Raw genomic sequence first — 23,521 nt, forward strand, 5'->3', positions numbered from 1 at the left:
CCTCCTACCCAAGATTCATGAACCTGTCTGTCCAGATAGACACATTGTTTCTGCCTGTTCCTGCCCCACCAAACTTATATCTTCATACCTTGACCCTGTTTTACACCCCCCCAGCTCAGTTCAGTTCCTTCCTATGTACGTCTGTGATAGTTCACGCGCTCTTGATCTTTTCAATGACTTCAAGTTCCCTGGCCCCGATCATCTCATTTTCACCATGGATGTCCAGTCCCTATACACCTCCATTCCCCATCAGGAGGGCCTTAAAGCCCTCCGCTCTTTTCTTGTCAACAGACCTAACCAGTTCCCCTCCACTACCACTCTCCTTCGTCTGGTGGAACAGATCCTCACTCTCAATCATTTCTCCTACTTCCTTCAAAACAAAGGTGCAGCCAAAGGCACTTGCATGGGTCCCAGCTATACCTGCCCTTTTGTTGGCTACGTGGAACAATTTCAATGCCTACACTGGTATCACTCCCCAACTCTTCCTACACTACATCGATGACTGCATTGGGGCTGCTTCAGGCACCCATAATGAGCTTGTCAACTTCATCAACTTTGCCTCCAACTTCCACCCTGCCCTCAAATTCACTTGGTCCATTTCCAACATCTCCCTCCCCTTTCTCAATCTTTATGTCTCTATCTCTGGAGAGCTTATCTACTGATGTCTATTATAAACTCCCAGACTCTCACAGCTAGCTGGACTATACCTCTTCCCACCCTGTTACTTGTAAAAATGCCAATCCCCTTATCTCAATTCCTCTGCCTCTGCCACATCTGCTCCCAGGATGAGGCTTTTCTTTCCAGAATGAAGGAGATGTCCTCCTTTTTCAAAGAAAGGTGCTTCCCTTCCTCCACTATTAATGCTGCCTTCAACAGCATCTCTCCATTTCATGCACATCTGCTCTTGCCCCATCTTTCCACAACCCTATCAGGGAGAGGGTTCCTCTTGTCCTCACCTACCGCCCCACCAACCTGCACATCCATCACATAATTCTCCGTAACTTCCACCATCTCCAACAGGATCCCTTCACCAAGCTCATCTTTCCCTCCCTACCACTTTCTGCAGGGATTGCTCCCTACGTGACTCCCTTGTCCACTCGTCCCTCCTCACTGATCTCCCTCCTGGTACTTACCCTTGCAGGTGGAACAAGTGCCACACTTGCCCCTACACCTCCTCCCTCACTACTATGCGGGGCCTCAAACAGTCCTTCCAGGTGAGGCGACACTTCATCTGTGAGTCTGTTGGGATTATCTACAGTATCTGGTGCTCCCAATGTGGCCTCTTGTACGTCACTGAGACCCAATGTACAAAGTAGATTAAGACACCATCTCACTGCCAAGCACCTACAGAAGTCCGCCAGAAAAAGCGGGATCTCCCAGTAGCCACCCATTTCAATTCTACTTCCCATTCCGACATGTCAGTCCCTGGCCTTCTCCGCTGCTGCGATGAGGCCACACTAAGGCTGGAGGAGCCACCCCTTGTATTCCATCTGGGTAGCCTTCAACCTGATGGCATGAACATCGATCTCTCAAACTTTTGCCAATTGCGCCCCCCCCACCTCTCCTTCCCCATTCCCCATTCCCATTTCCCCCTCTCACCTTATCTCCTTAACTGCCCATCACCTCCCTCTGGTGCTCCTCCCATGTTCCTTTCTTCCATGGTCTTCTGTCCACTCCCATTGGATTCCCCCTTCTCCAACCCTTTATCTCTTTCACCAATCAACTTCCCAGCTCTTTATTCCCCCTCCCCTCTCCCAGTTTCACCTGTCATCTGCCACCTTGTACTTCTTCTTCCCCTCTCCACCCCACCTTCTTATTCTGACTTCTCATCTTCCTTTCCAGTCCTGATGAAGGATCTTGGCCTGAAAATTCGACGGTTTACTCTTTTCCATAGATGCTGCCTGACCTGACCTGCTGAGTTCCTCCAGCATTTTGTGTGTGTATGTATATAAGCTATCTAAAATATTCTTGAAATCTTTAAACTTTGAAGTCTTATTGGTAAAGGCAGGCTATAATGGTGAATTAAATGCCCCTCCTAAGTCTTATTATGTCCCTTAAATTCTGTAAATGTACTGAGGCTGTTGAAATATCGTTGATCAATGCATAGGATTCCAATTCTTTTGTGCTTTCCACAGTGCTGTAGGGGAACCAGCATGGATACTGTTAAAATGAGAAGTCAGATACAAATCTACTTATATCAATATTTTATAAATAAGGAACTAGTCAATAATAATTTGGTTTCACTTTGACCATTTATTCCCCTAATCTTTAAGTGATTAAAGAAAATGTAAGCAAATGTTGTGCTCACCACACCTGGAGATACCCAATGAGAAAAAAGTAATACAAGTATTTCCTAACCTGTTGATTTTTGCACAAGATATCTGCATTAAATTACATTAACTTAGTATCAGTCTACCTCTCTGAAATTCAGCTTTCAGTGTGCTTTGAGCTATTGAGTTCTTGTTATACATACAGAATTACAAACTCATTAGCCTGAATTACAAAATGATTGACATCAACAATTAAAAGTAAGCTAAAATAATACTTTGAAAATAACACAAAATAATATGTGGTAGGAGAGAGCACATCTTGCTTTAACATACCCATAGAGCTTTTTTGAGGGAACAGAATATTCTAAGTTAAAGAGCACGTACTGGGACATCCACGAGATAAGGTTTCCAGCTTTGGTTCTCTTTCAGAGATCCCAACCCTGTCTTCAGTTTGAATTATAAAATCAGGTTCATGCGTATCATATCCCTCTTTAGATAGAGAGATTGCATCTGTGCACGATATTCTAAATGCCATCTCACTCCACAATTGGAATGAGATGTCTCTACTCTTGTGCTCAAATTGTCTTACAGCAAACATCAAACTTGTACATATTGCACATGATCATTACACTAGCACCAATTCACTTCAAAAGTAGCCCACTTAATCTTATCCTGTTTTCTGTCCATTAACCAGTCCACAGTCCACACCAGGATCTAACCATCAAATCCATTTGTTTTAGCTTTATTTAAAGATTTCTGAAAGTCCAAATAAACCACATCAGAATAGATTAGAGTAAACGCATTGATTTATTCTAAGCTATTCTGCTGGCTTACCTTTTAAGTCTGACAAAAGTAATTCCTTATACATTTTTCAACAATACAATACTTCAAGTGATTATACCGTTATACTGATTATAATTTTCTTTCTACATCTTATTTAATACCACTTCTTGTTTATTGCATTTCACTAAATAGCTCATCTTTTATGAGCAAACGCAGGGAAATCTGCAGATGCTGGAAATACAAGCAACACACACAAAATGCTGGTGGAACGCAGCAGGCCAGGCAGCATCTATAAGGAGAAGCGCTGTCGATGTTTCAGACCGAGACCCTTCGTCAGGACAATAATAATTCATTAGTCCTGACAAAGGGTCTCGGCCCGAAACATCGACAGTGTGTGCGTTGTTCCTCTTTTATGAGAATTGGCAAACAATTTTCAACTCACGACTCATCTCCCCAACCCTCAAAGCATTACTGTGATGTGACATTTTTTTTACTTCAAAGATAAATTGTAGTAAATATGCGATGGTGCATAGGTCAAAGTTCAGTTCAAGTTTAATTATCATTCAACCACACACATGAATACAGCCAAACGAAACAGTGTTTCTCCAGGGCCAAGGTGCAAAACACAGAACCAGCAGTCATACACAGCACAAAGCACATATAAGATTGCAAGTAAACATACAGTCACACAAAAATATATTTACCCCACGTCCCTGAGTGACATGCCCTTTAATTGATGGTGCATGGGTATTATCAGTCTGTAGACGAATGTGCACATGCACACACGCACGCAATCCAACTTGTCACTCTACCAAACCAACACTGGAGAGCAGCACCGACAGGAGGGACAGGCACCCAACCCAGCACGGATGCTGCGCTACACTGCCTCTGGCGCCTCCACACCTGGACTGTTGCAACAGGCAAGCCTGTGCCTCGAGGCCTAGTCCATGCTACAGCCAAGGCCACACAGTTCCCCCACAGTCTGTCTTACCAATGAACGAGAGAAACTCACTCGCAGCTATCTACAGTACCAACATCCAGCAGGGTCTTGCAATCACGATCCAAGACTATCACTCACCGTTAGACTGCCCACAGCTTTTGCCCATTGACACTCTATAGCAGGCAGCAACGCAGCCCTCACGAAATCCAGCTCCTCTACAAACGAGCAACTCGCTGGCGGGGTAGACCTGCAGTATTTGAACTTTTTAATGTCCTGCAATCATAAAAAAAGACAGAATACCTTTGGTTAGTTTCGGAGAGGCTGCTGCATCCAAACACACCACCATCTTGATTGTTGATTATTGGCTTTCATCTATATTTTATATATATATCTCTTTAACTGTCTGTTTTTATTAAAGATATCTCATCACTTGCACAAATTAAGAGTTTGATTATAGAAATGCTGGCAATGCAATCTGATTTTGTAAGGCTTTTATAAAATGAAAATGAGAAATGTATCTAAACATACGAGCAATTAGACAAAGGCCATCGGTGTCATGGGTGCAACACTTCAGTGCCATTCCTCAATAAATATCTGAAATTTCTTTTGTAAATTTTATTTAAAACTAATTTGCTGTGGAAGATAGGATCTGTGGAATACTGCATTGTCATGTCAACAATGACTCCTTTGTACACAATCCCTTTCGGGACCTCTGTGTGGAGTTCCATCAGTGTGTTTGAGAAGAGATACAAGGTTACTGAAAAAAAGATTTGCATTTATATAGAACCTTTCGATGCCTCAATATGTTCCAAACAGCCTTACGTCCAATGAAGTATTTCTAAATTGTAATGCAGAAAAGAAATCAACAACTTCCCACAAATAGCAAGGCAATAATACTTAAATCAGCAAATAAGAACTGCTCCGCCCTTCTTCAATGCAATGGGATGTGTTTTTTAAAAGTCCACCTGAAACAACAGGTCTTTGGTTTAACACCTCATTTTCAAAACTGCCCTTATGACCGTGACTGTAGTATTCCCTCAAATTTGCATTGGATTGCTCGTCCAGATTCTTCTGCTCAAGGAGGGTTGTGGAGGTGGGAAACTGACTTTAATGTTCAGCAAAGGCCTAAATTTGTGAAGTGGGCAAGTTAAAAGGGAAAATGATGGCGAATTGGCAGACCAACTGCAGCCGTTTGATTTCCATGCCTTACTCGAGTAAGACAGAGGAACGATAATTTTAAATTTGTTTTTGAGAATAAAACCCTGTAATTTAAATGTTGCCTCCACTTCTCCGCTACCCAGGGATTGTAGGGCTGCTGTCAATATCTAAAAACAAGTTAGTCCCTTTCTATACTTCCAACAAGCATCTAACATTTATTTTAGGCTCCATTCACAAACACGAGAAAATCTGCAGATGCTGGAAATCCATGGAAAGGAGTCAACATTTCAGGCCGAGACCCTTCATCAAGTCTGAAATGTTGACTGTTTACTCTTTTCCATAGATGCAGCCTGGTCTGTTGAGTTTCTGCAGCATTTTGTGTGTCGCTAGGCTCTGTTCATGCTAGCTTGCCCCAAGGCAATCTAGGGCCATTTTGCTTGGCCACTGTCCTAGTTCTGGAAAATCCTTGGTAGGACAACACAGTAAAAAAAAACAAGAGTAGAAAAAAAAAGAAAGGATATTAGTTGAAAAGTTAAACCCTTTAATTAAAAAAAATTAAGAAAATTACCTTTGTTCCATCTCACCACTTCCATGGCCCTGTTTCTTGCTAAACATTTTGATTGTACATTTGCTTCAGCTTTGATCATCTCAGTGAGAGCAATCAAACAACACGTGCCAAAGAGTTTAGAGGTTTCAGGTATTATAAATGAGCAGCACGTAAGCAACAGGTAGTACGTGTGAAGACACACAGTTATGACCATGTTGTGAATCCCTGGATAATTTTGCCCTCAGCCTAATTGTGTCAAACAACTTATAATTAGGGTGATGCCAAAGCTCTTTGGAAGATTGAAGCTCCTGGAAAGCATTTTCTACTGACAAATGTCCAGGTAGTCTAACATGGGGTCCAGCTCCAATCTAAAAAAAATCATTACATGCTAATCCAGATAAGAAAATGAAAATTTTAAAAACCTGAAGATTCTGGAAATCAAAGATAAAAATAGAAAATGTTGGAAATACTCAGCAGGTCAGTCCGCATCTGAGGGAAGAAGAACAGAATCAACATTTCATGTTGATGATGATTTTTTTGAGCTGGAAAGGAGACAAAAGAAGCTTGTTAAACCTCAAGGATGGTGCTGGCCGGGGCTGGTGGGTTAGGGTGGGGAAGTGTCTTTAATAGGGCCATGGGGATAGGCTGTAAGCAAGGGTATCTGGTAAATAAGTGAATGGGAGCAGTTAAAAAGTGAGAACACAGACAAAAGAGCAGGGAGATCAGGATGGGCATATTCTCCACTCCCAGAGGGAAACAAAGAGGAAATAGAGGGGTGGTGGAGAGAAAGCTAAGCCAACGACACAGAAGGAAAACTGATCCAGGTATAGAATTTCAGAAGGTGTTCAGAAGGCTGCAACATGCTTTTTTTCAGCCTCATTGGAGTAATATGGGCCACAGATTAGACTGGGAGGGGGATAGATCCAAGAGGTCTCTAACTGCCCCCATTCATTTACTGATAATGTTCAGAATAGCTTATCCCCATGCTTACCACTGGATTTGCCTGATCAGAGGCATCCCTCCCACCACCTTTCCAGTGGCTTAACAAGAGGGGGGGCAGCTCACACTCAAAAAGCATTGGGAAAATATAAGCTATTGATCAGGCCTCCATTAACGACAGCCCCTTACCCCCTTGTCAGGACACCCCACAACCCCACGTGAGGAAAGTCCCTCACCCCCACTTGAGGACGGTCCCTCACCCCCTCGTGAGGACGGTCCCTCACCCCCTCGTGAGGACGGTCCCTCACCCCCTCGTGAGGACGGTCCCTCACCCCCTCGTGAGGACAACCCCACAACCCCTCGTGAGGATGGTCCCTCACCCCCTCGTGAGGATGGTCCCTCACCCCCTCGTGAGGACAACCCCACACCCCCTCGTGAGGACGGTCCCTCACACCCTCATGAGGAATGTCCCTCACTCCCACGTGAGGACGGTTCCTCACCCCCTCGTGAGGACGGTCCCGCACCCCACGTGAGGACAACCCCACACCCCCTCGTGAGGACGGTCCCTCACCCCCACGTGAGGACAACCCCACACCCCCTCCTAAGGACAGTCCCTCACCCCCCCATGAGGACGGTCCCTCACCCCCACGTGAGGACGGTCCCTCACCCCCTCGTGAGGACAACCCCACACCCCCTCGTGAGGACGGTCCCTCACCCCCTCGTGAGGACGGTCCCTCACCCCCTCGTGAGGACAACCCCACACCCCCTCGTGAGGACGGTCCCTCACCCCCTCGTGAGGACAACCCCACACCCCCTCGTGAGGACAGTTCCTCTCCGGCTTGTGAGGAATGTCCCTCACCCCCACGTGAGGACGGTCACTCACCAACTCGTGAGGACAGTCCCTCACCCCCCTCGTGAGGAAAGTCCCTCACCCCCTCGTGAGGACAGTTCCTCACCCCCACGTGAGGAAAGTCCCTCACCCCCTCGTGAGGACAGTTCCTCACCCCCTCGTGAGGACAATCCTACACTTCCACGTGAGGATGGTCCCTTACCCCCTCGTGAGGAAGTCCACAACAACCCCTCACCCCCTCATGAGGACAATCCTACACCTCCATGTGAGGACGGTCCCTCACCCCCTCGTGAGGATGGTCCCTCACCCCCTCGTGAGGAATGTCCCTCACCCCCTCGTGAGGATGGTCCCTCACCCCCTCGTGAGGACGGTCCCTCACACCCACGTGAGGACGGTCCCTCACCCCCTCGTGAGGACAACCCCACACCCCCTCGTGAGGACAGTTCCTCTCCGGCTTGTGAGGAATGTCCCACACCCCCACGTGAGGACGGTCCCTCACCCCCTCGTGAGGACAGTTCCTCACCCCCTCGTGAGGACGGTTCCTCACCCCCTCGTGAGGAAAGTCCCTCACCCCCTCGTGAGGAATGTCCCTCACCCCCTCGTGAGGAAAGTCCCTCACCCCCTCGTGAGGACGGTTCCTCACCCCCTCGTGAGGAAAGTCCCTCACCCCCTCGTGAGGACGGTTCCTCACCCCCTCGTGAGGACGGTCCCTCACCCCCTCATGAGGACGGTTCCTCACCCCCTCGTGAGGACAACCCCACACCCCCTCGTGAGGACAGTCCCTCACCCCCTCGTGAGGACGGTCCCTCACCCCCACGTGAGGACGGTCCCTCACACCCTCATGAGGAATGTCCCTCACTCCCACGTGAGGACGGTTCCTCACCCCCTCGTGAGGACGGTCCCTCACCCCCTCGTGAGGACGGTCCCTCACCCCCTCGTGAGGACGGTCCCTCACCCCCTCGTGAGGACGGTCCCTCACCCCCTCGAGAGGACGGTCGCTCACCCCCTCGTGAAGACAACCCCACACCCCCTCGTGAGGACGGTTCCTCACCCCCACGTGAGGAAAGTCCCTCACCCCCTCGTGAGGACAGTTCCTCTCCCCCTCGTGAGGACGGTTCCTCACCCCCACGTGAGGAAAGTCCCTCACCCCCTCGTGAGGACGGTCCCTCACCCCCTCGTGAGGACGGTTCCTCACCCCCTTGTGAGGAAAGTCCCTTACCCCCTTGTGAGGACAGTTCCTCACCCCCTCGTGAGGACGGTTCCTCTCCCCCTCGTGAGGACGGTTCCTCACCCCCACGTGAGGAAAGTCCCTCACCCCCTCGTGAGGACAGTTCCTCTCCCCCTCGTGAGGACAGTTCCTCACCCCCTCGTGAGGACAATCCTACACTTCCACGTGAGGATGGTCCCTTACCCCCTCGTGAGGAAGTCCACAACAACCCCTCACCCCCTCATGAGGACAATCCTACACCTCCATGTGAGGACGGTCCCTCACCCCCTCGTGAGGATGGTCCCTCACCCCCTCGTGAGGAATGTCCCTCACCCCCTCGTGAGGAATGTCCCTCACCCCCTCGTGAGGATGGTCCCTCACCCCCTCGTGAGGACGGTCCCTCACACCCACGTGAGGACGGTCCCTCACCCCCTCGTGAGGACAACCCCACACCCCCTCGTGAGGACAGTTCCTCTCCGGCTTGTGAGGAATGTCCCTCACCCCCACGTGAGGACGGTCCCTCACCCCCTCGTGAGGACGGTTCCTCACCCCCTCGTGAGGACGGTTCCTCACCCCCTCATGAGGAAAGTCCCTCACCCCCTCGTGAGGAATGTCCCTCACCCCCTCGTGAGGAAAGTCCCTCACCCCCTCGTGAGGACGGTTCCTCACCCCCTCGTGAGGAAAGTCCCTCACCCCCTCGTGAGGACTGTTCCTCACCCCCACGTGAGGAAAGTCCCTCACCCCCTCGTGAGGACAGTTCCTCACCCCCTCGTGAGGACAATCCTACACCTCCATGTGAGGACGGTCCCTCACCCCCTCGTGAGGAATGTCCCTCACCCCCTCGTGAGGACGGTCCCTCACCCCCACGTGAGGACGGTCACTCACCCCCACGTGAGGACAACCCCACACCCCCTCGTGAGGACAGTTCCTCTCCGGCTTGTGAGGAATGTCCCACACCCCCTCGTGAGGACGGTCCCTCACCCCCTCGTGAGGACGGTCACTCACCCCCACGTGAGGACGGTCCCTCACCCCCATGTGAGGATGGTCCCTCACACCCACGTGAGGACAACCCCACACCCCCTCATGAGGACGGTCCCTCACCCCCTCGTGAGGACAGTTCCTCACCCCCTCGTGAGGAAGTCCACAACAACCCCACACCCCCTCGTGAGGACAGTTCCTCACCCCCTCGTGAGGAGAACCCCACACCCCCTCGTCAGGACATCCCCACAATCCCACTTGAGGACGGTACCTCACCCCCTCGTGAGGACAGTGCCACACTTCCACGTGTGGACAGTCCCTCAACCCCACGTCAAGACGGTCTCTCACCTGCACATCAGGGCAGTTTTGCGCATCGTTAGTGAAATGCTGTGCAGTTTGGGGTAATGATTCAAAACGTATCACAACCTCAATAGAAATGTCAACATGAGAGCAGCAACCGTTTAATCATCTCTTCACATATCCTTATTCAGATGTTTATAATCAATCAATGTTTAAAGCTCATTAATGATCCTAAGAAATCATTGATGCACTGCAGGGATTCTCTCTTTCTTCTTCAGAATTTTGAATCCTCTTTTGTACTATTGAGGGAAGTCCTGCGACATGCCGAGGGCCTCTGTCAGTGAGCTATTTTTTACTGTTGGCTGTCTAAGTTATCGAACAGCATCTGATTCACACCACGCCTCATCTGTGCTCACGTATGTCTGTGAAGTCTGCTATGTTGAGAGTTGCCCGCTCACTGCAGGACGTTTTTCGATGAGGTATTGGGAACTCGAGCCTTTCATTTCATGCTGATTCAGTATTAAATCATTCCATGGCTTGTGACCCTCACAGTCTCTCCAGTCATAAGCACATCCCTTTCAACTTGCTGCAATGGTCATTGGGAGAGTTGTTATACTTGAAATCCATCGTCCGTTCCACTGCCATCTGAGTCACTGGACTTGCTTGTGTGACAACCCAGTGTTGCTTCAGTCTCTGTTACAGGTAGAGAAAATGCGTAGTGGAGGTAGTCAATAAGGTTCTGATAGATTGTGAGGTCAAATGTCCATCTGATTGTACTTGGGAACCATTCAATGATCTTATAACAGTGAGGTAGACGCTGTCCTTGAGCCTGGTGGTGCGTGCTTTCAGTCTTTTGTATCTGCTGCTCGATAGAAGCAGGGAGAATTGATCAGAATTTAAAGTGTTTTGATGGCAATAACTTAATCAAACTGAAGAACTGTGCATCTAAATGATCTGATCAATCTTGTAAAGGATTCAATCACAGTGTGGCATACTTTTGAAGGTAAGACTTAACTGCTTACTTTTACCTTTCAGGATTTGTTCTTTCATTTAGGGTACAATAACGCTATGCTCTTGATTGAAGACTCCCTGATGGTCATGCATGGCCTTCTGTGCTTTTCTGAAAGGTCAGTTGTCTTACAACAATTTAGTTCAGTGTGTGAGGGAGATCAGTAAAGTGACATATCCATGTGTTAGAAAAGTCTGATCTTCTGTATTCGAAGAAAGAGAGGAAGTCCCTCTACTAGGACTACGTAGCACGAGTAACTTCCCTAATACTGCAGGAGTAAAACAATCCGATATGTGGCATAGATCAGTAATGATTCTGTGGTTGGGACATTCTAACTTTGATCTTGACTTCTTTAGGTAAGGCAATCTGGCTGGAGCAAGAGTGTGGATCTTCATAGGCTCCATGGTGATGGGATACTTGAATATGAGAGCACCTCTGCTTCCTCCCTTGAGATCCTTAACCTTGCTTGTGGTACATTTCCTGTCCACGAATCTGTTGAAATGTCTTTTAAAGACCTCTGTCACTTGTTCCATTTACCCACCACCCTCAGGTCCCCTTTAAATCTTTCCCCTCTCATTTTCGACCACACCCCTCTAGCTTTAGTCTCCCCTACCATGGGAAAAAGACTGTGATCATCCACAAATTATGTGCCTCATAATTTTATTCACCTCTGTAAGGTCACCCTAGTTTCCTTTGCACCAAAGGGAAAAGTCCCAGCCTATCCAATCTCTCCTTATAACTCAAACTGTCCAGTCCCAGCAACATCCTGGTGAAGCCTATCCAGCTCATTCACTTTTTTGCCTATATTATGACGGCCAGAATTACACACAATATTCCCTGGTGCAGGCTCACTAATATCTTGTACAGCTGTAACATAACTTGATATCGCGTCCGATGAAGGCAAGCTTGCCGTACACCGTCTTCACCAAAGCTCAAGGCTCTCTGCGGCACATTTTTGATGTTAGAATCTCAGTTCGGTGGCAGGCACGTTTTAGACTAATGTGACCTAATCTCTACTTGTACCAGCCTCAAACAAAATTGCACAAGGAGTTACATTATTCTATAATGTGACATTATTCACATATGACTTGGAAAATCACCCTCACAAGTCCCAAATGAAAGTGGTAGATAACAAGTATCCAGAGTAGTGAGATTTGACCTGGAAATAGAATTGTATTCAATTCCAGTAGTAAGAAATTTTTCATTCAGTAAGTGCAAAAATAAAGCTATGCTATTGAATTTGTAAGCTTTATATTGGACATTAAAAATGGTTGATCTTAGTGTGTTATTTTAACTATGGGATAGATTGTTAATGTGACTTTGAAAAAAACTTCAGTAGGTTTCTGGAGCTGGTTTCTGTAGAACCATAATATTGGCATCTTCATCATCATTTTCTTTTATTTGCTGTAAAAATTGAAGCCAGTAGTCTGTGAATAATGAACCAATTCTTCATATTTATCCTAACCTAAAAATCATTTCTCTTAATTAACACAAATTATTTTCAATTTGTGCCTTTTCCAGATTTTCAAATCCCAGCTTTAATTTATGGTTGACATCCAGGGAATAAGCTTATAGAAAATATTGGAGTTTCATTGGCTGTAGTAATGTCCAGTGTAATGCTTGAACATATACATCTTGTTGACAGCTTGATGATTTTGTGAGGTGTTTACATTTCATGGCCTGAGGCATCAATTAGTCAACCTTGTTCAATCCAGGAGATCGTTCTTTCCAAGGACAAATTTCATTATCAAAAACAATATATTTTATCAAAAGATATATTGGAATATATTATGTAGGAACTGGGAGGATTATCCACAAATTTCCAGAACCACCACTGATTAGATGGGTCCTCAAATTGTCAAGGAACTAGTAGAGGAATACAATTCGAAAATGAAAGAAATACTCAGTAGGCCAGGCAGTATCTCTGGAAAGAGGAGCAAGAGCTAAGGTCAAAGTTCAAAGTATATATATCACCATATACAACCCTGAGATTCATATTGATAAATCCATAATAGAATAATAACCATCATAGAATCAATGAGAGACTGCACCAGCTTGGGTGCTCAACCAGTGTGCAAGTTCAAACTCTGCAAATACAAAAAGAAATAATAATAATAAATAAATAAGCAATAGATATCAAGAACAAGACATGAAGAGTCCTTGAAAGTGAGTCCTTAGGTTGTGAGAATAGATCAGTGATGGGGCGACTGAAGTTGAGTGTAGTTATCCCCTTTGGTTCAAGAGCCTGATGGCTGAGGGGTAATAACTGTTCCTGAACCTGGTGGTGAGAGTCCTGAGGCTCCTGTAACACCTTCCAAATGGCGGCAGCAGCAAGAAGAGAGCATGGCCTGGGTGGTGGGAGTTCCTGATAATGAAGGCTGCTTTCCTGCAACAATGCTCAGTGTAGATGTGCTCAGTGGTGGGGAGGGCTTTACCCACGATGGACTGATCATGTCTACTACATTTTGTAGGATTTTCTTTTCAAGGGCATTGGTGTTTCCATACCAGGCTGTGATGCAGCCAATCAATATACTCTCCACCACACATCTATAGAGGTATGTCAATATTTTAGATGTCATCCCAAATCTTCACAAAGTCCTAAGGGAGTAGAGGTGCTGCTGTGCTTCCTTCATAATTGCATTTGCAAGCTGGGCCCAGGACAGGTCCTCTGAAATGATAACACCGAGAAGTTTGCCAGAAAATGTTCTTCAATCTGAAATGTTAACTTTGTTTCCAATACCTTCTATCCTTATTTCACACTTCCAGCATCTTCAGTTTTCTTGATTTAATAGAGGAAATGCTTCAGTTGATGCTTTTCAAAGAAGCACCTCGGAAACAAAAGTGACCAAATGCAGCTCCAAGATTCAAAACCTAATAATTACAGACTGGTTCATCTGTCACATTGGGGGAAAATTAGAAGAATTTGGTAGAAAGATTTACCTAAAGCCAATTCAATTTGATTTATAAGTCATAAATCACACCTTTTAAATTTATTGCATTCATCCACTCACTGTCCATTGCCTATTGTTCTCCGTCCTCCATTCACTACCCAGAGTTATCTGTTTGATGCCCTCGATTTGTGTCCCAGCTCAGCAGCCTTTCTCCCCTGTTTCCAGCTTATCACTCCCCATTCAGCAGCTACCAATCACAGCTTCTGGTAACAGGCAGAGGAGGTGGTTGAGGGAGGTGCATTAACAACATTTAAAAAACAGTTGGATGGGTATGTGGATAGGAAAGCTTTAGACCAACCTGGGGTCCATGGACATCTTGCTTAATGGTATTGGCCCATGGCATAAAAATGTTTGGGAACCACTGGTTTACAGGGATATGGGAAAATATGATTAGCTTTTGGGATTAGCTTTTATTCCAACCATTACAGGGTCACATAAGCTCCACTGTGTAACAGGAGATCCCAGGAGCAGCACTTTGGCCCAACTGCCTCCTGCAACCATAGACATGATGTGTAATGATACTAAATACATGAAAGAAGAATGAGAAAATATTCTACAGAAACTACCAGCTACCCATTCCTGAAATCTGACCATTTTTTGAGAGCACAACAGTACTCCAAGTATGTGTTCTTACATTCAGAAATAAAACCTAAAGGCAGCACACCAGTCCATTCAGATAAAAGCATAAAAGCCTAAGCTTTTTTTCAAAGTGCTTACTCATCATATACTGCTAAGTAAGGTAGGTGCTGGATTTATCCAGAATCATTTACTACTTTGTCCACTTCATCAACATCAGATTATTTTTTTCAAAAATATACCTCATTCACAAAATTTGCATATATATAACACAGTGGATTCACTTGTTGCCATTCACACTACAATCTGTATCAGTGTATTTGCTCACAAGTTTTAAATTATATCAGCACTTACAGTACGTCCTGTTCACAGAAAAAGCAAGATAAATACAACCTAACTGATTCTCAATCGTCACTCTACTCTCAAATATCAGCATGGCGATGGAAGCTGTCGGCAAGAGTGCTTTCTCTCAAGCAACCTGTCCAGTTAGGGTTCTGCCAGAAACACGTCATCACAGCATTGGTCTACACGTGGACTAAAAAACTGAGGTGAGGTGAGGTGAAAGTGACTGCACTTGGCAATGTGTGTGTTATGAAGAAGTCGTGGTACATATTGGCACCAATAGCGATGGTAGGAAAAGGGATGAGGTTCTGAACAGAGAATATAGGAAGTTAGGAAAGAAGCTAGAAAGCAGGACCTCAAAGGTAGTAATCTCTGGATTTCTACCTGTGAGGGTAAGAATAGGATGATTTGGCAGATGAATGTGTGGCTGAAGAGTTGGTGCAGGGGGCAGGGGTTCAGATTTCTGGATCATTGGGATCTCTACTGGGGAGGGTATGACTTGTACAAAAGGATGAACTTGAAGGAATCAACGTCATTGCAGGCACAGCTTCAGAAAGGGAGGACATCATGGAGGGATCATCTTTTGAGTCAGTGTAAGTGGAAGTTAGAAACAGGAAAGGAGCAATCACTCTACTGAGAGCATTCCGTAGACCCCCACCAGCAACAGGGACACTGAGCAGCAGATCCCTAGGTGCATTTTGGAAAAGTGCAAAAATGACAGGGTTGTTGTCACGGGTGACTTCAACTTCCTGAATCTTGATTGGCACCTCTTTAGCGCAAGGGGTTTAGATGAGGCAGAATTTGTTAGGTGTGTCCAGGAGTGTAGGATTAGGGAAAACCCTGAGGTATTCTACTCGCATGTGAGGAACAGGAAGATGACTAGATGCCGACTTAAATTTACACATCCCTTTAAATATGATGCATTTACTTAACTTTCTATAGACTTTTCTACATAACATAAATGCTTAGGGTACTTAATTAATAAAGCAGTGACCTTTGCAGCACCAGTGCATCACTTTGTGCCATATCTGTTACCTTGGTTCAGATAGGATTGCAAATCAGGGTAATAGCTTCATGGGCAATTTGTCGTTCCCAATTAAAGCTAATAATCTACCAATCCATTGTTTTAGTCCAGGGCTCTTGTACCAAAACAGAACAAGGTGAATGAAAACAAGTTCATTCTTACCAAAGTTCTTTTGAATTTCAGAAGATACAACTTTTATTTTTCCATTGTTCCATGGAAATTCTGCTGTCATTAAGTGTTTCAGTTGCGGCTTTTTTTCCTACTGAGCTGCCACTGGCAGTAATTAGGCTGCTTGTAAACATGATACACTAATCCTTGTCACTGTTAATCAATATGATCCACACACTCCATCTCCCCCAGCCTTTCTGCCTCAGTGAACCTATATTTTTGCTGTAAATTAAAATACAAAAATAAATTGAAGCACCGTTTAACCAAATGTCATGATTAAGTTGCAGTAATTTGTGCAATAATTGGCACCATTGCATGCTCATTGATCAAATTGTATGCTTTAAAATTAACTTTCCTTCTGCAGTATTTAAGAGACATTGGTATAACAGTGAGTAGCTACCGTGCCAACTGTAATATCCCTTTAATTCTTTGCATGGAGAATATTGAAAATTAGCGAAGTAATTACAGGAGCACATTCAGCCAGTGGGAAGGCAGGCTGGGACAGGGGTATGTCCCTGCTTCTCCAATTAACACTTCCTCCTGACAATCACTAATTTATCCTTTCTACCTATTTTAATAATTTTTTTAAATCAGGAAGTTGTTCTTATTTCACCCTTCCTTCCCCACATCCACCATACACCCTTCATACTTCTAAGGCTCAAGGCCCACTCAATACCATTGACAACACACTCCTTAGTTTATACATGGGAAAGAGAGTAAACTCCTTTCATGAACAACTTGCGTCCTCCTGTTCCGTCAAAGGAACTAGCAAGAAATTAGCATCTCATTGAGGCATATTTTATTAATAAAGAACAAGGAACTGCAGGAGGTCATTCATTCTTTGAGCCTGTTCCACCATTCAATAATACCTTGGTGACCTCTTACCTCAACTACACCTTGTTGGCCCTATCTAATTATCCATCATTAAAGGTCATTGATCGGAAACATCAATTAGTTTTTTTCTCTCCACAGACACTGCCTGACCTTCTGAGTATTTCCATCACTTTCTACTTTTACTCTCGTATCTATTGATTCCCTTAATAGTCACAACTCTACCAATCTTTCTTAATGTACTTTGCAAATGAACAACTCTGGGACAAAGAAGCCTGACCCTCAAACTCAAAAATCTTTCTTTTATTCCCAGTCCAAAATATTAATCTCTTTTGACTATGATCTGGTTCTATTTAATTCATTAAATAGCCAATACTATTTAATTCATTTGTGGATCTCATCACTGAAAATCCAAAGTTACACATACAATTATAGCTGTATTCAATGCTTTTGAACAGAAATTACTAATATTATTATCAATGTTAATGACTGTGATAAAATATTTTCATGGCTGCAGTACTATGATCAGTTTGTACATTATAGTTTTATCCAGGCATATGAATATCCATGTTATCCAGCATAATCAACCATCCTCACGAGAGTCCTGTACTGTGTGCACTAATCCACCTTGGATCTGGGAAAGGAAAAACCAGTGTATTTTATGAAAAGTGAAGAGGAACAAAGGGATTTGGTACTTACTGTAACTGCACAAATCGCAAAAAGCAAAAACATGGGTACAGAAGAGGTTGATATAACATTGGCCTTTATCTAACAGGAGCTGCAAAACAAGCTATCTTCAATTGTTTTGAGCCTGGGTATGTCTCCATCTGATGATTTTCCTCTTGTTGGGTGTAACAAATTGTTTGGATGCAGCACATAGGGGAAAATCAAATAGGAGGACTGCATGCTGGAAGCGCAACCACCTGATTTCATATCCATATAAGTGAATGTACTTGACTGTTATGTTCATTTTTGCTTAGTCTCTCCATATACTAGCTCCACATGATCCTTTGTATCTAAGCACAATGTTGAGTTGCTCTGCGAATTATCAGCCCAGCTCAGCAGCCAGATGGTCATAATACAACAGCAAAGACCATGTCTACTGCACCTTTACTTTAGTGAAATATGACCCAGCGCAGGAGCCGTGCAAATGAAAGTGACCAGAGAAGGAGATACTTAAATGGGTCACCAAAAGTATAGTTAGAATGACTTAAAAGACAAAATGAATTAAACAAGCAATTAACACAATGAAAACAATCTGATGGAAATCATCTAGCAGAGTATGAAGAGAGAGTGAGAAAAATAAATATTAGGAGCTTGTGAAGACCTGGAGGTGTCCAGTTATTCAGTTGGTTAAGTGAACAAAGACATTGTTTGTCATTGTATGGCCGTTGCCATTGTGTCTGACGATGACAGGAAACATGCATGGGAGAGTTTTTAAAGTAGAAAAGAGTCAGAAGTCCGTGTCTAGTGTAAAATAATATAGGGCAAATGAGAGCAAAATTTGCCCAGGTGGAGGGGGTGGGAAGGGAATGGACAAGATAAAGGTAACACCTCAGGAGTAAGAAAAGTTATTATAAGAATGTGCTTTGGAAGCTGTAATTAGTTTTCTCAGATTTTAGAATCTCAGAAGGGAGTGTCAGCAGTCTTCTACACCTCCCAGTAAAAGAAGTGATTGTTCTGCACCCAACAAGTTAAATCATGCTTTTTTTAGACAGTAGCCATGAGAAAGCTTATTGCACGGAATACTCTTGCATCATGGCCATGACAAGAAATGGAATCTGAAAAATGGGCGGTTCAGGACCCTTGGCTGAGAGAATATCAGGTGCTTTCCACCAATTTATACTTAACAGAGTTGAGCAAGGTTCCATACATGAAATGCAGTCAGTGGCTTTGAGTCGTCTTGGACTATATTTAGTCATTGCTGTCCTTACCCCACCTGTTTCTCCCCAGCATACCAAACAGCTGTTGTAGTTCCTTTCTTACGCTGGTTGGATTGCAGCCTAAGTGAATGTCAATATCTTCTAAATACCGCCATTCATTTGTGCTACAATGTTGGCTATGGTCTATTCATGGATTTGGCCTCGAGATTGATACTCGACATTTGCTTTTGAATTCTGTATCTAGAATGCAATCAACCAATCAAAGCACGCACTGGGGAACAGCTCAAAGACTCACTGTCAAAATAGTACTTTGAAAATTTGCTGCAATCCTTAAAACACCTGCAATCATACTTAACTCCAATGTTCTTTTGTGTCTCTATTCTACACCATATGCCATGTAAAATCAAGATTATTTTTTATAAATATTCCGTGAGCTACCAAGCAGTTTTGTGCATATTCTTGAAAACAGAAGTTTATCTCAGTTGCTCTGTTTAGTAAATAATGCATAGACTTTAAAGGTTTTGTTCACCTTTTATGGTTTCTTTGATACAACACAACTTCAGAATAGAAGTGAAAAGACTTTTTTACTCAAATTGTACATAATTGCAAATTTTGTTTGTGCACTTAAGTGTCCTCTGGGACTATTCTACCCTTTGGCTTGGGGTATTTCTGGATCGGGTCATGAATATTACAGTTATAGTTTTATAAAAGTCGTCACAGAATTACACTTCTTCCAGCTTGGATTTATACTATTAACTGGGGTTTTGAACAGTACATGCATGATCGTTTATTTGTTGTTTCTTTCAATTGTCTCTCAAAGAAAACTAAAAGGAATTAAATGCATATCTCCAATTCAGCTTTCCCTAAAAGAAAATCGAGCTGAAAGACAAATAGCTGAAAATTGGAAAAATAAGCCAAATACAGGGTGATGCTTGAGGTCAAGAAAGCAGCGATTCAAGCAAAAATGTCAGAAACATAATCCTAGGGATTGAAGACTTGTTATCTTGACATCTATAATGCAGATAAAACTTGCATCTATTATAAAGCAAGCAATTCACAAGCATCAAACAAGCATAAGTGCAATAAATCCAGTTTAACCTGGGTTTATAAAAGCCAGAATGTGCCAGATTAATTTATTGGTATCCTTTGACAGTGTAACCGAGGCTGTGAAGAAAGCAAAGACTGTATATTTCATCTCTCAGGATACATTTGATAAGGTCTTTCATGTGGAGGCTCATGCTGAAGCTGAAAGGTCATGGGATCTCAGATATTGCTGAAAATTGATTTTGAAATTGGTTGGATCTTGCAAAACAATGCGATATATTACAATAGTGATAGTTCTAAGTTGGCATTTCTTAACCTGTAGACAGGGCTGCCAAGTACAATAAATGGTTTAAAACCTAAACAGATTCTTAATCAGGTGGAGAATACAGTAGATGAACTTTGAATCAAAAACAGAAAATGCTGGGAACAGTTAGCATGTCAGACAGCATCTATGGAAAGAGAAGCCCAATCAATAAATCAAATCGCAGACCCTTTGGCAGAACTGGCATCGATGTCATTCAGCAGCTGCGGAAGTAAAACGTTGATGGATTTTACTTTATCAGTTGCTGCCCGACCAGCTGACTTTTATGAGGAATTTCAGTTGAACCATCACCCATGACATGCTCTCTTCTCGCTGTTGCCATTGGGAAGAAAGTACAGGACTAGCGCCACCAGGTTCAGGAACAGTTACTACCCCTCAACCATTAGGCTCTTGAACCAAAGGGGATGACTTACTAACTTCACTTGCCCCATCATTAAAATATTCCCACAACCTATGGACTCACTTTCAAGAACTCTTCATTTCATGTTCACAATATTTATTGCTTATTTATTTATTATTATTATTATTATTTATTTTTTTCTATTTGTACAGTTTCTGCACACTGGTTGAACACCAAAGTTGGTGCAATCTTTTCATTGATTCTGTTATGGTTATTATTCTATAGACTTATTGAGTATGTCCACAAGAAAATGAGTCTTTGGGTTCTATATATGGAGACATATATGTACTTAAGATAATAAATTTATTTTGAACTTATTATCACCGGCACGTGACATGAAATGTGTTAACTTAGCAGCAGCAGTTCAATGCAATACATAATCTAGCAGACAGAGAGAAAAAATAGATATAAAACTTAATAATAAATAAACAAGTAAATCAATTACATATATTGAATAGATTTTTTAAAAGTGCAAAAAAATACTGTATATTAAAAAAAAGTGAGGTAGTGTCCAAAGATTCAATGTCCATTTAGGAATCAGAGGGGAAGAAGCCGTTCCTGAATCGCTGAGTGTGTGCCTTCAGGCTTCTGTACCTCCTACCTGATGGTAACAGTGAGAAAAGGGCATGACCTGGGGGTCCTTAATAATGGACGCTGCCTTTCTGAGACACCGCTGCCTGAAGATCTCCTGGGTACTTTGTAGGCTAGTGCCCAAGATGGAGCTGACTAGAGTTACAACCCTCTGCAGCTTCTTTCGGTCCTGTGTAGTAGCCCCTCCATACCAGACAGTGATGCAGCCTGTCAGAATGCTCTCCACGGTACAAATATAGAAGTTTTTGAGTGTATTTATTGACATGCCAAATTTCCTCAAACTCCTAATAAAGTATAGGCTTTGTTTTTTTATTTCATATTTCCAGCATCTATAGGTTCTTTTGTTTCATTTTTACTTACCTTTGCAAATGAGCTTTCTACTCAAAAGGAGAACAAGTGGTTTGAGCAAATCCACCTGGACAAGAAAGCAGTATTGGGATGGAGTCTTCCTAGTCACATGCATGGGGCATAAAACTGAGTGAGCATTTGTTTTAATATCACAATCCTGTCTAGGCTCTGGCTTTATTTTGTATGTGATTCCACGCCAGGAGCGAAACTCAGCAAATCCATTCCTCAGGAGGCACTGAGGAATGCGTTGGAGCAAGGGGATCTGGGAATGCAGTTCTATAGTTCATTGAAAGTGGTGTCACAGATTGACAGGGTCGTAAAGAAAGCTTTTAGCACACTGGGCTTCATAAATCAAAGTATTCAGTACAGGCGATGGGATGTTATGTTGAAGTTGTCTTAGAGGGGAGCTGAGAGGTGATGTTGCAGCTATATAGGACCCTGGTCAGACCCCACTTGGGGTACTGTGCTCAGTTGTGGTCGCCTCACTACAGGAAGGATGTGGAAACCATAGAAAGGGTGCAGAGGAGATTTACAAGGATGTTGCCTGGATTGGGGAGCATGCCTTATGAGAATAGGTTGAGTGAACTCGGCCTTTTCTCCTTGGAGCAATGGAGGATGAGAGGTGACCTGATAGAGGTGTATAAGATGATAAGAAGCATTGATCGTGTGGATACTCAGAGGCTTTTTCCCAGAGCCGAAGTGGCTAGCATGAGAGGGCACAATTTTAAGATGCTAGGGAATAGGTACAGAGGAGATATCAGGGGTAAGTTTTTTACTCAGAGAGTGGTGAGTGCGTGGAATGGGCTGCCGGTGACGGTGGTAGAGGCGGATACGATCGGGTCTTTTAAGATGTTCCTGGACAGGTACATGGAGCTTAGAAAAATAGAGGGCTATGGGTAACCCTAGGTAATCTCTCAGGTAAGGACATGTTCAGCACAGCTTTGTGGGCTGAAGGGCCTGTATTGTGCTGTAGGTTTTCTATGTTTCTATGTTTCTAAGATGGTGGTGATGGCGGTGATGCCTAATTTGGAGTATCGTGTGCAGTTTTGGTCACCTACCTACAGACAAGATGTAAACAAGGTTGAAAGAGTACAGAGAAAATTTACAAAGATGTTGCTGGGTCTGGAGGACCTGAGTTATGAGGAAAGATTGAACAGGTGAGGACTGTATGCCTTAGAACATAGAAGACTGAGAGGAGATTTGATAGAGGTATACAAAATTATGCGGGGTATAGATAGGGTAAATGTAAGCAGGCTTTTTCCACTGAAGTTGGTGGGACTACAACCAGAGGTCATGGGTTGAGGGTGAAAGGTGAAAAGTTTAAGGGGAACATGAGGGAAAGTTTCTTCACTCTGAGGGTTGTGAGAGTGTGGGACCAGCTGCCAGCACAAGTTGTGCATGCAAGCTCGATTTCAATGTTTAAGAGAAGCTTGGATAGGTACATGGAAGGTAGGGGTATGGAGGGCTATGGTCCCGGTGCCATGTTGATGGGCCGAAGGGCCTGTTTTGTGCTGTACTTTTCTATGACTTTATTGTATCCCCATTTCTGAATGGTGGGGGGTGCAAGTGTAAGGGATGGGCATGACATGGTCCAGGCAGAAGTACAGAACCATGAGGACGAAAGGCAGTGGACTTGGGGTCACAGGGCACCTGGATGAAATGGGATCTTCCCAAGCACAAGATCACTTGGGCAGAGTTTTAGAGACTGGAGCCCATCCACATTTCTTTCCTCCTGCAGTCCATGTATGACACTCTCTCTACCCCATCACAACTGCGCACATGGGGCCTTAACTGCAAGTTTTGTCATCAGCAGGGTTCACAGGCACACATACTGTCAGGATGCAAAACAGTTTTAACACAAGGATAGTATCCTGCTGTCCCTCGCTGACACACTGGAGCAGGAGAGGTGTAAAAAGAGACCAGCTGGCAGAGAGCCAAACAGGACAGTCATTTTCACCAAGAAGTGGGCCACACCAGTCATATCAAAGAGGCCTAAATCCAATCTGCTGCAAACTGCCTTGTCATGGGAGATGACGGTTGATGTGGGGAGGAAGTTGCAG

General features: G+C 44.1%; 1 protein-coding gene across 1 annotated transcript in view; it reads left to right on the plus strand.

Moving 5' to 3' along the window:
• LOC132384996 (basic proline-rich protein-like) overlaps window positions 1-23,521 on the plus strand; it is a 134,262-nt gene that overhangs the window by 11,176 nt on the left and 99,565 nt on the right. The window contains exon 3 of the mRNA XM_059956721.1: window positions 7,586-9,939. Coding sequence (XP_059812704.1) covers window positions 7,586-9,939 — 2,354 coding nt within the window. The remainder of the gene's footprint in view (window positions 1-7,585; window positions 9,940-23,521) is intronic.

Source organism: Hypanus sabinus, chromosome X1 (genome assembly GCF_030144855.1).
Source record: "Hypanus sabinus isolate sHypSab1 chromosome X1, sHypSab1.hap1, whole genome shotgun sequence".
NCBI lineage: Eukaryota > Metazoa > Chordata > Chondrichthyes > Myliobatiformes > Dasyatidae > Hypanus > Hypanus sabinus.